The following is a 13224-nucleotide window of genomic DNA, read 5'->3' as shown; positions in this document are numbered from 1 at the left end:
GTGATAAAAGACATCCCTTAAATATATTGAATGATAAACCAAAGATACAAGAATCACTGTTGGCCAGTGTTGACTGAGTGAAGCATTGGTCCCAGCGTCCTTATCCCCGTCCGTCCTTGAGCCCCAGGCCCCCGTGAGTCCCCAGAGCCTTTCAGTGAATGGTTTCTTGGGTTGGGATGAGATGGTTGGGTGGCATCACCAACTCGATGGACATGAGTTTGAGCAAGCACCAGGAGTTAGTTACGGACAGGGAAGCCTGGCGTGCTGTAGTACAGGGAGTTGCAAAGAGTTGGACACAACTGAGTGACTGAACTGAACTGAACTGAACTGAACCTCTGGGGTTATTCAACTAAGAAACCCACAGAACTGAAGCGTCTTCTCATAGCCCAGGTTTATGATCAGAGCCCCCTCCCTTCCCTACGTCTGTTGTCCCTCTAATATGAAGGTAATACTAACAAAAGCAGTTGGAAGGTCAGCAAAGGGAGAAATGGATGAGGGCAAAACTACTTCTTCATTTCTAGACTATTGACTTTCTGAGGAAGGGGCTGTTTGGGTCCAACATCAGAGAAGAAGGACCCACCCTGGCAGCAGGGTGCAATTCACAGACTGGGTAACACCCTTCTGTGACACCCTCACAGACCAAGAAGCAGGTGCCCACAGCCCTGCCTTAGCTGGGGTCCTGCCTAAGGTGATCTGGCCCATCCTTTCTACTCATGAAGTGTTTGAGGAGCCGCCTCCAGCCCCCCATGGATTTATGGAATGACCTTTTGACTTTTGAAAGCAATGTTAGTCTTCACCGTACACTTTAGCCTGTGTTTTATGAGCATGTCACAGGCTGTTAAACCCACCAACTCTTTCCCTTTTAACTTCCCACTAGCTCTTATTTTTTAACTGTGATGTTATGGGAAATGTTTGCTATGCCAGAACTGAAGTGTGACAGCTTTTGGGAAATAACTTTTATAACTCCCTGGGTTTATATATATATACATATATATATGTGTGTGTGTGTGTGTGTGTGTGTGTATATATATTTGAAAATGTTTTATTTGTATTTCTTTGATTATATTTTTCATTTTCATCAAAGCTTTTGTAAATTGTTTTGATCATGCCACTGCCAATATTTTTGCTTTCATTATTTAAATTTATTCATTTTTAATTGGAGGACAATTGCTTTACGACATTGTGTTGGCTTCTGCCATACATCTACCTGATCCTTGTTTTTTGTTTTTGTTTTTTTAATACCTATGAACCACCCTTTCTCTCAGGAGTCCTCTCTCTGGCCATCTGAGAAATGAGACCATTGTGGGCATAGTGATACCCAGATTCATTCCCAGGGTGGAATCAGGCCTTGAGACTCAGAAATCTGCAGAATGGAGGTCAGCAAGGACGCCATGGCAGCTGTGTTTGGGTTCACACCCAAGGGAAGAAAGCAAAGAGTGGAGAGGGCTGAATGGCAGCCTGGGAGTCACCACCCTGGTATTTGTTCACCTGACATGTGGGCAGGGAAATCTGGCCGCAGAGGTGAGCAGAGGAGGCTGGCCCTGCGGTCTCCTCCCGCCGCACAGGGTGGTGATCCGAGCAGGGACGCTTGAGCCACGCCAGCCTGGGTCACACTCAGCCATACCTGACCTCTGTGGTGGGACCTCTCTGAGTCCCTGGTCTCCTGATCTGGAAGTGGGGATATTACATGTCTAGCGACCCCCCTGGTGAAGGAAATGGAAACCCACTCCAGTATTCTTGCCTGGAGAATGCTGTGGACTGAGGAGCCTGGTGGGCTACAGTCCATAGGGTCACACAGAGTCGGACACAACTGAAGTGACTTAGCATGCATGCATGCATTGGAGAAGGAAATGACAACCCACTCCAGTATTCTTGCCCGGAGAATCCCAGGGATGGAGGAGCCTGGTGGGCTGCCGTCTATGGGGTCCCACAGAGTCGGACACAACTGAAGTGACAGCAGCAGCAGCAGCAGTGCTTTATAATTTAAAAAGTTTCAAGTGCCATTTGCAGAGATGTGGATGGACCTAGAGACTGTCATACAGACTGAAGTAAGTCAGAAAGAGAAAAACAAATATCGTAGAATATCACCTATTCGTAGAAATAGAGATACAGATGTAGAGAACCAAACTTATAGACACCAAAAGAGGAAGGGGCAATGGGAGGAATTGGGAGATTGGAATTGACACATATACACTACTATGCATAAAACAGGTAACTAATGAGACCCTACTCTAACAGCACAGGAAACTCTACTCGATGCTCTTGTGGTGACCTAAATGTGAAGGAAATCTAAAAAAGTGTGTGTATATATGTACATACAGCTGATTCACCTTGTTGTACTGCATAAACTAACACAGCATTGTAAAGCAACTATACTCAGTAAAGATTTTAAAAGTTTCACACACATGATTTCGTATAATCCCATAATAACCCTTCCACCCATATTGCCCATTCCCCTTCCCTCTCCCCACTGATAACCACTAGTTTATTCTGAGTCTGCTTCTTTTTAGTTTTATCTAGTTTGTTGTATTTCTTACATATTCCGCACAAAAGTGATAAAATGAAGCGTTTTTAGGTTTTGCCACACACTTATCTTCTCCACACACCCCGTCCCTATGCACGGTCCTGTTATTAAGCCAGAAAAACTTGCTTGCAGGGTAGAAAGCCAAGGAGAGAAACCCTTCAAATGACAATCGAAGCAGGTCCTGTGACAAAGACCTAAGAGTCAGAAGAGGGGGTCAGGAGTGTCGCCGGCAAAGCCCGTGGCCCCAGAGACCTTTCGGGCAGGGGCCTCTCATTGAGCATTGTTCACTCACTTAGTGCTCGGGTGGCTCTCTGCCCTTAGTCTGAGGACCACGTGTTCAAGCCCAGGTTCCCACCGAGGGAGCCAGCCCCCTCCAGTGGCAGGAGCTCTGCCTCCTGCCCCCGCAGCCTCAGCCTCTCCACTCCAGGACGGACCCCCGCTTCTCACCCTTCCCTTGTGGCTCTTCCAGGGCCCAGGAGACCTTCATGCAGTGGGACCAGTGCCGGCGCTTCTACAACTTCCTCATGGCCGACAACATGAAGAAGATCATTCTCTCGCACCGGTGAGGCACCTTCCCCTCCCTCAGGAGACAGACAGTACCTTTGTTTTTTTTTGGCTGCAGCAGGTCTTCGTTGCAGCCTGCAGGATCTTTAGTTGCAGCATTTGGGATCTAGTTCCCTAACCAGGGAATCGAACCCCAGAGCCCCTGCTTTGGGAACATGGAGTCTTAGCTACTGGACCACCAGGGAAGTCAGTGCCTTTCTGAGCTTATTTCACTAAATGCCAAAATTCCTCTTTCTCTAGGATAAAAAAGAAGAAGAAGAAGAAGAAGGCAGGGTTGGTGCAGATTCTCTGCTGACTGCTTTGTGATTTGGTTAGAAACAAATTTGTCCCAAGCTCCCAAATTAACCATGGAAGCTATACTGCTTCCATATTTTTCAAAAAATTCAAGAAGGAAGAGAAACCATTTCCACACCATTCTTTCCCAAATGAGGGCCATCCTGGGGCTTCTCTGATGGTCCAGTGGTTAAGCCATCAAGCTTCCAACGCTGGGGACACAAGTTCAATCCCTGGTCGGGGAACTAAGATTCCACATGCAGCCCCCCAAATTTTTTTAATTTTTAATTTTAAAAAAGCAAAGTTAATTATTAAACAAAAAAATGAGGGCCATCCTGAGGGTGGCTTGTCACTGTAGAGGAATGTTTCTCTTTAGGAGGCTTTTGTGCTTGGGGGAACCCAGAATCGTTCTCTGCTAGCTCTTGGGGTTCTGATCAAGCAGCAGTGGGACGGGGATCCCACCACTGGCGCCAAGCATGGTGTCCACACTCTCCACACCCTGCCTGCCCATCTCATGCTCAGAGTGCTTTGGTGCGTTAGCCCCTAACAAGTGCTGAGAGCAGCCCCTGGCTGGCAGTAGCACTCAAGGAATATTAGTGATGATTTCATCACTGTGACTGTCCTTGGCCGAATGGGTTCTCCCCCTTCCCCCACATGCCTCCCTCCCCCTCCAGCTGGAGCGGGCCACTCAGAGACCCCCGTGCCCCCTGGCCTCTCCCGACCCTCTTCCCATCACCTCTGCTTGTCCAAACCCAGCGCACGCCTTTTAGGTCCATCTCTGATCTCCACCTCCGTGAAGCCGGCTCCTTCCCACTAGTTGTTTTTCTGTTGTTTCTCCCCGAGTGTGAATCCTGCATCCATGAACCAAACAGGAAAGCACGGGAGGGCTCGGGCATGTTTTGATTCACTCAGAGCCTGGTACACAAATGGGCACTCAAAGAGGTACCCAAAGCGGGGTTCTGAGGCCATCCTAGGAAAAGCAATCTGGTCTGAATGATCAGTTTCTTATTCTCTTTTTCTCAGCAGTTAAAAGAAAATGTTGTACTGTCCAGCCAGCCAGGCACCCCACTGGGCTTCCTGTGGGTGGGGTTCCTATGGCGTCTGGGCTGGCGTGGTGCTCACAGGCCCCTGGGCAGCCAGGCAGCCGGGTGCGTCCCCAGGCTGTGGTGCTGGGCGGGTGGAGACCTTTGGAGACGAACGTGCCCCAGGCTGGCCTTCCGCTCAGCTCGTGGTGTGTGAGCATCAGTTGTGTGCCGGGCTCCGAGTCGGGTGTGGCTCAGCTGAGGTTTGGATGGATCCAGGGGTTTGCTGAAGATACGCAAGGGGTGAAAGCAGCCCATCAGACCCCAAGTCCAGGCCTCCGTCTGGCTTTCCACACCTCTGGGGTGGACAGTGAGCTCCTCCCAGGGAACGTTTGTTTTGCTGCTGGGCTCAGTCTTGCCATTAATTAATGAGTCCAGAAAGGCCATCATGTAATTCTTAACAAATTGGGAGAGTCCTTTGAATGTGCTTTCAGTGTATTTAAATGTTTTTTTTTAAACTTACCACAGAAAGTCAAACATCTCGAAATTTTCAGGACTCTTCATTAGAATTTTTTGTTTTCCCCACCAGCATCATCTTTCCTTTCTTAAAATTTTTTTCTAGTTTTATCGGGACACACTTTAAATTGGGAATTCTATCCTTTAAGTATATGATCTTCCTAATTCTCTTTTGAAAAAAAAAAAAAAATTTTTTTTTTTTTTTTTTAAGAAGTTGGTTCCTTTCCTTTGGAAGAGGTGGTGACTGGCTACCAGAACATTTAGTTTCTATAATGAATTTTTCCCACTGTGGGGCCAAACCTCAAAACAAACTTCGTCAGTCTTCCTTGAGCTGTGTGAGTGACAGCTTTCGCTGGCAATGGACATCTAAATGTATTCACTATGACCTCTGGCTTTACGCTCACCCTCTCTAGATGGATCATTTTCTTAACTAGAAATGATTAGTCTTCCGATATGTTGTTGTTGTTCAGTCGCTAAGTCATGTCATACTCTCTGCACCTCATGGACTGCAGCACGCCAGGCTCCCCTGTCCTCCACTTTGGAGTATACGTTAGCTTTTTATATAAAAAATAAACTGTGAGATGAATGTTTGATGGGGAAAATTTTTTAATGTTTATTTTTGTTTACTTATTTGGCTGCACTGGGTTTTAGTTGTGGCATGCAGGATCTTCTCATTTTGGCCTGTGGGATCTAATTCCCTGACCTGGGATCGAATCTGGGCCCCTGCCACTGGGAGCATGGAGTCTTAGCCACTTAGCTAACATATTGGAAAGTGGTTGATTTGCCCAAGTGCTGAATGGGTTAATCATTATCTTCCTTGTGAAGTGGCACGAAGAGCTCACAAAGGGAAAAAGGTTCTGCCGAAGAGAGCAGTGGCAATACCAGTGTAAAGTTGGGGGCCCCCCAACTTTAGAGTAAGCACCCCCACCCCTGCCTTTGGTTGGCTGACAGCCTACCCCAGGCCACACAGCCCATCCTGAGATCTCTCTGCAGGGCCAATTTTGAAATAGTCATCTAGGCTGAAGCCTAGTCCTTAGTTTGTCTAGCTGCCCCTCACAAGGAAAATAAGGTCTTGATATCCATCGCTCTCCGGGTCTTCAAAAGTCAACAAGCTCATGCTCTGGGACATTCCAACGGCTGAAGGGATTTATTTCTAAGTTATCCACATCTGCTTTGTCACAGACTCTCTCCTGGCGTACCTCTGGGCCAGGAAGCAGGCTCAGCCGTGGTTGTTTATCATGTGCTTTAAAAAACTTTTTTTTTTTTCAGCTTTACAGATGTATAAGTGACAAAACGGTAAGCTATTTCATTGTACAGTGTGCTGATTTAACATCTACTTCTCATTCCTTTTGCTTTCCATCCCCTTCTAGGCAAGCTCTTTTTGGAGACCATGTGAAGAAACCCCAGAGCCTGGAGGACACAGACTTGAGCCGCCTCTACACAGCCACATCTCTGATGCAGATTGACGACAACGTGATGAGGTGTGCCCACGGCCCGGGGTGGGGTGCCAGGCGGGAGGTGGCGGGCCAGCACTGCCCGGCACCAGGGCTTTCCTCTGCACACTTTGGTATTAAGGGTTTGTTCGTTTGTTTTTAATGCCCACCATTTAAAAACTGAAGATTTCAGGACTTCACTGATGGTCCAGTGGTTAATATTCTGGTTTCCACTGCAGGGGCCACCTCAGGTTCAATTCCTGTTCAGGGAACTAAGATCCCACATGCCGTGCAGCATGGCCAAAAAGTTTTTTTTAAAACCCTGAAGATTTCACAGAGAAATCCAAATTTCTAATGTCTCTTAAAAAACAGGAAGGTGCTCTGAGCACTCATTCTGCATTCCTGCCTTGCCCGGCTGAGCGTGAACAGGGGAGCTGGGGTGTGTGCGCCCTAGTTGTCCATAGTCCTCAACTCTGGCATGGAGATCACATGTCACACAAACTGCATGTGGCAATGGAGTAAAGGAGAAGGAAATATTTCCTGTACTTGTACCTGCCCACGTCTCTATCCAAAGTAGAAAAACCAAAAGTAAACCAAGAGAGCTGGGTGTTGCAAGAAAAATGGACAGAGCCTCTTCCTTTAGGGGCACGAAGACACTTCTCTCTGAGTGTAAAACCAAACCTCGCCCACTTCGCTCAGGGACCCTTTCCTGCCCCACCCTCTCCAGGCACCTGAGGTCACCCCTTTGACAGTGTCCTCTTTTCTGGCACCAGTGGTTTCTGATTGAGGTTAACCTCACCTGGAAAGGTAAAGCTGATCTCTGACCTCATCAATCTCTTCTAAAAGCATCATCCTTTTTGTTTAATGATTATTTGATACCTTCAGATGTGGCCTAAAGTTCATCCAAATAGACAGATATTAACCTGAGGGCATGGGATCTGTACTTACCTTCCTTATGAGGTTTTAGTAGCCTTCTTATACCAAGTAACTTTGAAATATGCCCGTGAATATGCCCAGTTACTCAGAGGAAATGGAAATTGCTGGTATGTTCAACAGGCAAGAATGAATTATACCCACGCTCACCTACCACAACGCTCACCTACCACAGGGCATGCAGCTTTACTGTGGTGCAGACACTGTCCTGGGGCTTCCGTTGTGGCCCAGACAGTAAAGAGTATGCCTGCAATGCAGGAGACCAGGGTTTAATCCCTCAATTGGTAAGATCTCTTGGAGAAGAGAATGGCTACCCACTTCAGTATTCTTGCCTAGAGAATCCCATGGACAGAGGAGCCTAGCAGGCTATAGTCCTTGGGGTCGCAAAGAAGTTGGACATGTCTAAGGAACTAACACTTTCACTTTTCAGACACCATACTAATGAGGGAAAAAAATATTACATAAATTTCATTCATCTTCTAAGTCCAAAAGAGAGTGTTTAGGAAGAAGCTGCTCTCTTTAGCTCCATTTTACAGAGGAGAGGGCTTCTCTTGTGGCTCAGCTGGTAAAGAATCCACCTACAATGCAGGAGACCTGGGTTCGATCCCTGGGTTGGGAAGAGCCCCTGGAGAAGGGAAAGGCTACCCACTTCAGTATTCTGGCCTAGAGAATTCCATGGGCTATACAGTCCATGAGGTCAAAGAGAGTCAGACATGACTAAGCAACTTTCACTTACAGAAGAGAAGCTCAGCGAGGTTAAGCCCTTTGTGTAAGCTTACCTAGTAAGTGACAGAACCAGAATTTGAACCCAGATGCCATAGCCGGGTGTTCTTAACCCCTAACTCTGGTACCTGTGTATATTCTCTGATATGATGTGTTAGTGTGGGAACCTGCACAGTAATATATCAACTCAGCATTCCAGTCTTATTCCAAGTGTTGTTTTTTCTTTTTCTTGTGTGTGTGTGTTCCAGGAAGTTTCACGGCTACAACTCCCTGAAGGAATATTACGAGGAAGAAAGCTGCATGAGATACCTGCACAGGGTGAGTGGCCACAACTCAGAGAGCGACATCTCAGAATTAGCATCACCCCACCCAGCTCCACCCACTGTATAACAAGTCTCCCTCCTCAGCTTCCCTGGTGGAAGTTCAGCTGGCATCTGGCTCCATCCACTGTAGTTGTTGACTTGAGTTTATTATCGAATAAAGCCCTGCCCCTCTGTGACCTCTGAGTAGTAACCCCAGAGCTGTCCCTTAGTCCAGTCTGCTCCCCAGTCTGTGTGAAAGCCCTTAAAGTCACTGCCACATCCGTTTTTTTCATAAGTCCTCCTTTGATAGTTTCATCCAGCCTGGTTCCTACTGTGGTTCCTCATAGGAAGCCCATGTAGATTTCTTATAATCCTAGACTCTTTTGGGTCATTGTGTCTTTCATCGGTGTGGTGCCCAGGACTGAATTCAAAATTCCTGCCTTGATCTGGCAAGCACAGAGCAAAGCAGATGTCTTTCTGTATCCAAATGGTAGAGAAGCATGTCTTTGGTCGAAGTGGATTGGTTTATATTAATGGAGTTGTCAGCAGCGATGATGAACTTTGTGTGTGATAAATCAAGCTTGTGGCCGATCATAACCACTATGCTTTTTTTTAACCTGAATCCCCACCAAACCAGTGTCTCCCTTTCTGTCTTTGATCAACTGCTCTTTTTACTCAAACACAGGACTTCCCATTTATCCCTGTCAATGTCCACCTGTTAGTCTGGCCCACCACTCCCCCCGCTAAAGCAGATCATTGTGAATGGCAGCTCTGCCATCATGTCATGTCAGCCACCCTGCATACTTTAGCATCATCATCTAGGCTTTTCATGTCTTCATTTAAGCCATTACAGAAATGTGGAACTGTCCAGAGCCAATGTCAGGGCCTCCAGCTTAGGCAGCCAGTTGTCACACTTCCTGAGCATGGCTGTTCAGTAATATCTGAGCACCCCCATCAACACCATCTCCGCTAAGAAGAAAAAGGACACTACTGGCTGTTTTGCTAAAGTGGATGTTGAACGCACAGCTGCCAAGAGCCTCCCAAGATCTACCAGCTTGCTCCTGTTTTCCTTCCTCAGATTCTTCTAGAAAGGCTCCTTTGTCTGCAGTGAAGCAGACTCCTTTCTTTCTCCCCACAACATAAATTGGATGACCATGTACATAACTCTGTAAAGTCGTTTTTCTGAAAGATACGGCTAATCTGAGACACTGTGAAGAGGATCAGAAATACGTTGCCGGCGAGTATTGTAGTCCTGAGCCTTGCTCCATCAGAGCACGTGGGTCACCTAGGACACCAAGCACGGCTCCTGTGCGTGCCTGTATGTGCCTGTGCGTGCCTGTGCGCACCTGTATGTGCCTGTGCGTGCCTGCCAGGGCTGCAATCCCAGCGGCCACTGCCAGGGAGCACAGGCATCCTCAGTCCATTAGTTCGGCAGACTAAGCACCGACCCTCTTCCCTTTGCTTCGGAAACATGTCCAGTAGTGTATTTCAGCCTTGGATCAACGGGATCTAAAAAAAGAGAATTGATCATTTAATCCTGCTTTTATTTCCTTGTTTCAGATTTACGTACCTCTCATGCTGGTGAATGCAGCCGATGACCCCTTAGTGCACGAAAGTCTTCTAGCCATTCCAAAATCTCTTTCAGGTAAGTGTTTCTTCCCGCCGCTCTCTCAACCGCTCAGCAAACTACCACAGTACATCGCCTTCACCACGCTGACATCTCCTGGACACCAGAGCGTCTTATGGCAGTATTCTTACTTAGTCTAGTCTGATAGGCCTGGGGCTGTGGTAGAGCCTGTGTTGAGCCTTTCATGTTCTGTCCTGGTGCAAGAGACAGGATCCTCATTTATAACCACAACCCAGAGTTTGGGGGAGTCCCCTGGTATTCTATGAAATTATTGCCTCAGGGATGTGACTCCATTAGGTCTGAGAGCTTGAATTAAAGAGAGATTTAGACTTGAAACGTTGACCTGAAAAGGAAAAAAAAAGTCAGTTCTGCTGCCTCTTGTGACAGACAGCCTCCCTGTCCACTTTGAGGATAAAAATATAAGCCATTGAAAAAGTAGAGAAGGTCACTCATGGGAATACCATCATATTTCAGGCTGGCATGACCTCATGTCTTGCTAGGTAGGAGCTACAGAAAGAACTAGAAAGAGGGAAGCAGAGGAAATACTTGGGTCACAAACCACAGTTACTGTGCATTGTCATTCAGATCCCTCGGACCAGACCTCCCTGCCCCATCCTCTGTGATTGTTTCCTCTTATAAACATCACGTGTTAACCAGAGGGAAAGGGGTACATCTGATTCTCTCCTGACCCCAAGTTAAAGAGTAGATAATGCAGCAAACAGACACAGGACCAATGTCCAGACAGAGCTCTGTTCTCCACTCAGAGCGAATGCATGAGTCGCAGGTGTGTTATGTGATAAAAGCTGTCGCCTGTCAACCGCCTGTCAAACCACAGGCTCCCTGCACAGAAACAGCCACATTGGCAGCGGCAGGAGGACACAGGCTTCCTTCTGCACATCTAAAGTAACACCCACAGCGCTCATGCTGTCATACAGAAACTGATGAAATAGCAGCCAAAAGGGAAGAATAAAGGGGATCAGACAAGAGCCCTGCAGAGCCAGAAATGCAGGTGCCAGGAAGCGCCTCAAAGGCCTGGAGCAGCCAGCAAGGGGCCCCTTGTCGCTCGTCCCCCTGGGAAGACAGATGCTCTTTGTGGTACCTGAATGCACCTGGCTCCACATTTTTGCATGTCTTCAGTAATGGCTTTACTAGCCCATGTGGGACTAGCTTAAACATGGACTCATAAAGTCAAGCTCCAGGTTTGTAATTCTCAGATGACCATTTATCACGTGAGGTTGAGAGCTCGGGCAGCTTTTAACACAACTTGCAGCTTTATGTTTTAGTCTTGCAAGATAAAGTTCTGCAGTGGAAAATCATTGGCTCCATTGAATTCATCTGGTTCTTTGGTCAATAAGAGTGTGTTAGGAATCCGTCCTCAAAGTCTGGGCCCCACCAGTAGCATCAGCATCACCTGGGAGCTTGTGAGAACCGCAGAGTCTCAGCTCCTTAAATCCAGGCCTGTTAAAGCCAAACCTATATTTTAAGTCAATTGCCTGGGTGATTTGGATTGGCCAGAAAGTTTGTTCAGATTTGTAAGACGGTGCAGAAAAATCCGAATGAAATTTTTTGGCCACCCCAATACTTGGCTGTACAGTTGAGTCACCTGGGAGTTTTAACACCACCAATGCCTGGGTCCTCCCTCTTTCACCTGCCAACTCCCAGTTCCACCCCACCCCAGCCCTCACATCAGAATCTCACTGGTCTGGGTGCAACATAGGGACCTTTATTAAAAAGAAAAAAAAAATTCAGGTGATTCTAATAGGCAGCCAAGTTTGAGAACCACTTAGAGTTCTAAGGATGTCCTAAAAGGCAACCCACTCGAGTATTCTTGCCTGGAGAATCCCATGGACAGAGGAGCCTGCTGGGCTACGGTACATGAGGTCACAAGAGTTGGACAAAACTGAGCAACTAAACCTAAGCCAGTACCCATTCTGCTCCAAAGCTAAGCTGCTATTCCCAAACCTGCTTGATCTCACCGTCTTGCCTGCCCCCACCAAGTTAGCACCCGCCCCCACTGCTGGTGAACGAGGCGGAGGGGGTGGAGATCAGATGCCCACTTAGAGGGGGACACCTGCACCCTTGGGGCAAGCCTGGGCCACCCTGGCCAGCTCGCCCTCCCACCTCCAGCCCCGGAGCCGGTCAGAGGACAGTGACTCACTCAGCCGCCTTTCTCCTGCAGAGAAACGGGAGAATGTCATGTTTGTGCTGCCCCTGCACGGGGGCCACTTGGGCTTCTTTGAGGGCTCCGTGCTGTTCCCCGAGCCCCTGACGTGGATGGATAAGCTGGTGGTGGAGTACGCCAACGCCATCTGCCAGTGGGAACGCAACAAGTCGCAATGCTCTGACACGGAGCTGGTGGAGGCTGACCTGGAGTGAGGCGCTCCCCGGACTCTGGCGTGCTCCAGCCGCCCTCCTCTGGAACTCTCATCCCTCACTGGCTGTTTTCAGGTCTCCCATCTCCCTCAGCGACCTGGATCTGACCTCACACCATCAACGGGGACCACCCACCAGACACACATGCGACCTGAAGTGGGTGGTGGTCCCTGGGAGCTCCAGGCTATTTTTGTGCTTAGTTACTGGTTTTGTCCATTGCATTTGTTAGCCATGGTGACAAGCGACAGGGTTCTCACCCTGCTGTCCGGTGTCAGCATCGGATTGCTTTCAAGCCAATTACATCTAGTTTCCCTATTAAAAAGCGTGTCTGAATAGCAGTTTTGCTTTGCCAATCAAATTTTCCCCAAGAGCAGGGAAGGATGGATGTTACGCTGTGGCAGTTGTATGTGTCCTGGATGTAGACCCTAAATAGAGCCAGTGCTGTAGCTACAGTTCTTGGGGGCCTGGGGCCCTGGGCCCCCCCTGCTGAGAGTGTGGTCTCTTACATGACAAAATTCCCTTGAGTCAGAAGCCAACTTTTTTCCTTACGCATTCCTGACGATGAGAGTTACCTGGGGCGCTTATTACAAATTCAGCCTCCCACGTCCTTCCCCTTGGAGGTGTTTCTGTGGGGCTGGGAAGGGGCCTGGGATTTTAATTTTTGACAAGTGCCCCAGGTGATCCTTATCACCAGGCAAATTCGAGAAACCCAATGGTGCGGAGCCTGTGAATTAGAAACGTCTTGGTAGCTCATGGTATCTCGTAGCTCCCAGGAGCCTCTGAAGCAGCAGTGCCTGTCATGTGCACCTGCCTTGATGTGATAGCCATGAGCAGTTTCAGCACGGGCCTGGGCTGGTGATGGAGACTTCAGGCCTGCCTCTGCCTCTCACTGGCTATATGACCCTGGACAAGTCCCTTTGAACTTTTCTTTCTT

The 13224-nt window shown here is 48.1% G+C and overlaps 1 protein-coding gene and 1 long non-coding RNA gene across 3 annotated transcripts in view; one reads left to right on the top strand and one right to left on the bottom strand.

Annotated features, from left to right (window-relative positions):
• The window catches only part of ABHD2 (abhydrolase domain containing 2, acylglycerol lipase), a 108248-nt gene extending 95620 nt beyond the window's left edge, over nucleotides 1-12628 (top strand). For both annotated transcript variants that reach the window (XM_086364620.1, XM_086364621.1), the window contains exons 7-11: nucleotides 2994-3086; nucleotides 6270-6380; nucleotides 8237-8306; nucleotides 9851-9935; nucleotides 12097-12628. In XM_086364620.1, coding sequence (XP_086220746.1) covers nucleotides 2994-3086; nucleotides 6270-6380; nucleotides 8237-8306; nucleotides 9851-9935; nucleotides 12097-12293 — 556 coding nt within the window. In that variant the 3' untranslated portion in view covers nucleotides 12294-12628. The remainder of the gene's footprint in view (nucleotides 1-2993; nucleotides 3087-6269; nucleotides 6381-8236; nucleotides 8307-9850; nucleotides 9936-12096) is intronic.
• Nucleotides 9937-12203, bottom strand: LOC147349668 (uncharacterized). The gene is made up of 2 exons (XR_015150076.1): nucleotides 12076-12203; nucleotides 9937-10260 (listed from the first exon to the last, which is right to left on the bottom strand). It is a non-coding gene; the product is annotated as an uncharacterized LOC147349668 (long non-coding RNA).
• Nucleotides 12629-13224: the final 596 nt, after the last annotated feature.

Source organism: Bos grunniens, chromosome 21 (assembly GCF_055505025.1).
Source record: "Bos grunniens cultivar Pamir isolate PY7600 chromosome 21, Bosgru_T2T1.0, whole genome shotgun sequence".
NCBI lineage: Eukaryota > Metazoa > Chordata > Mammalia > Artiodactyla > Bovidae > Bos > Bos grunniens.
This window is presented reverse-complemented; position numbering and strand designations above follow the sequence as displayed.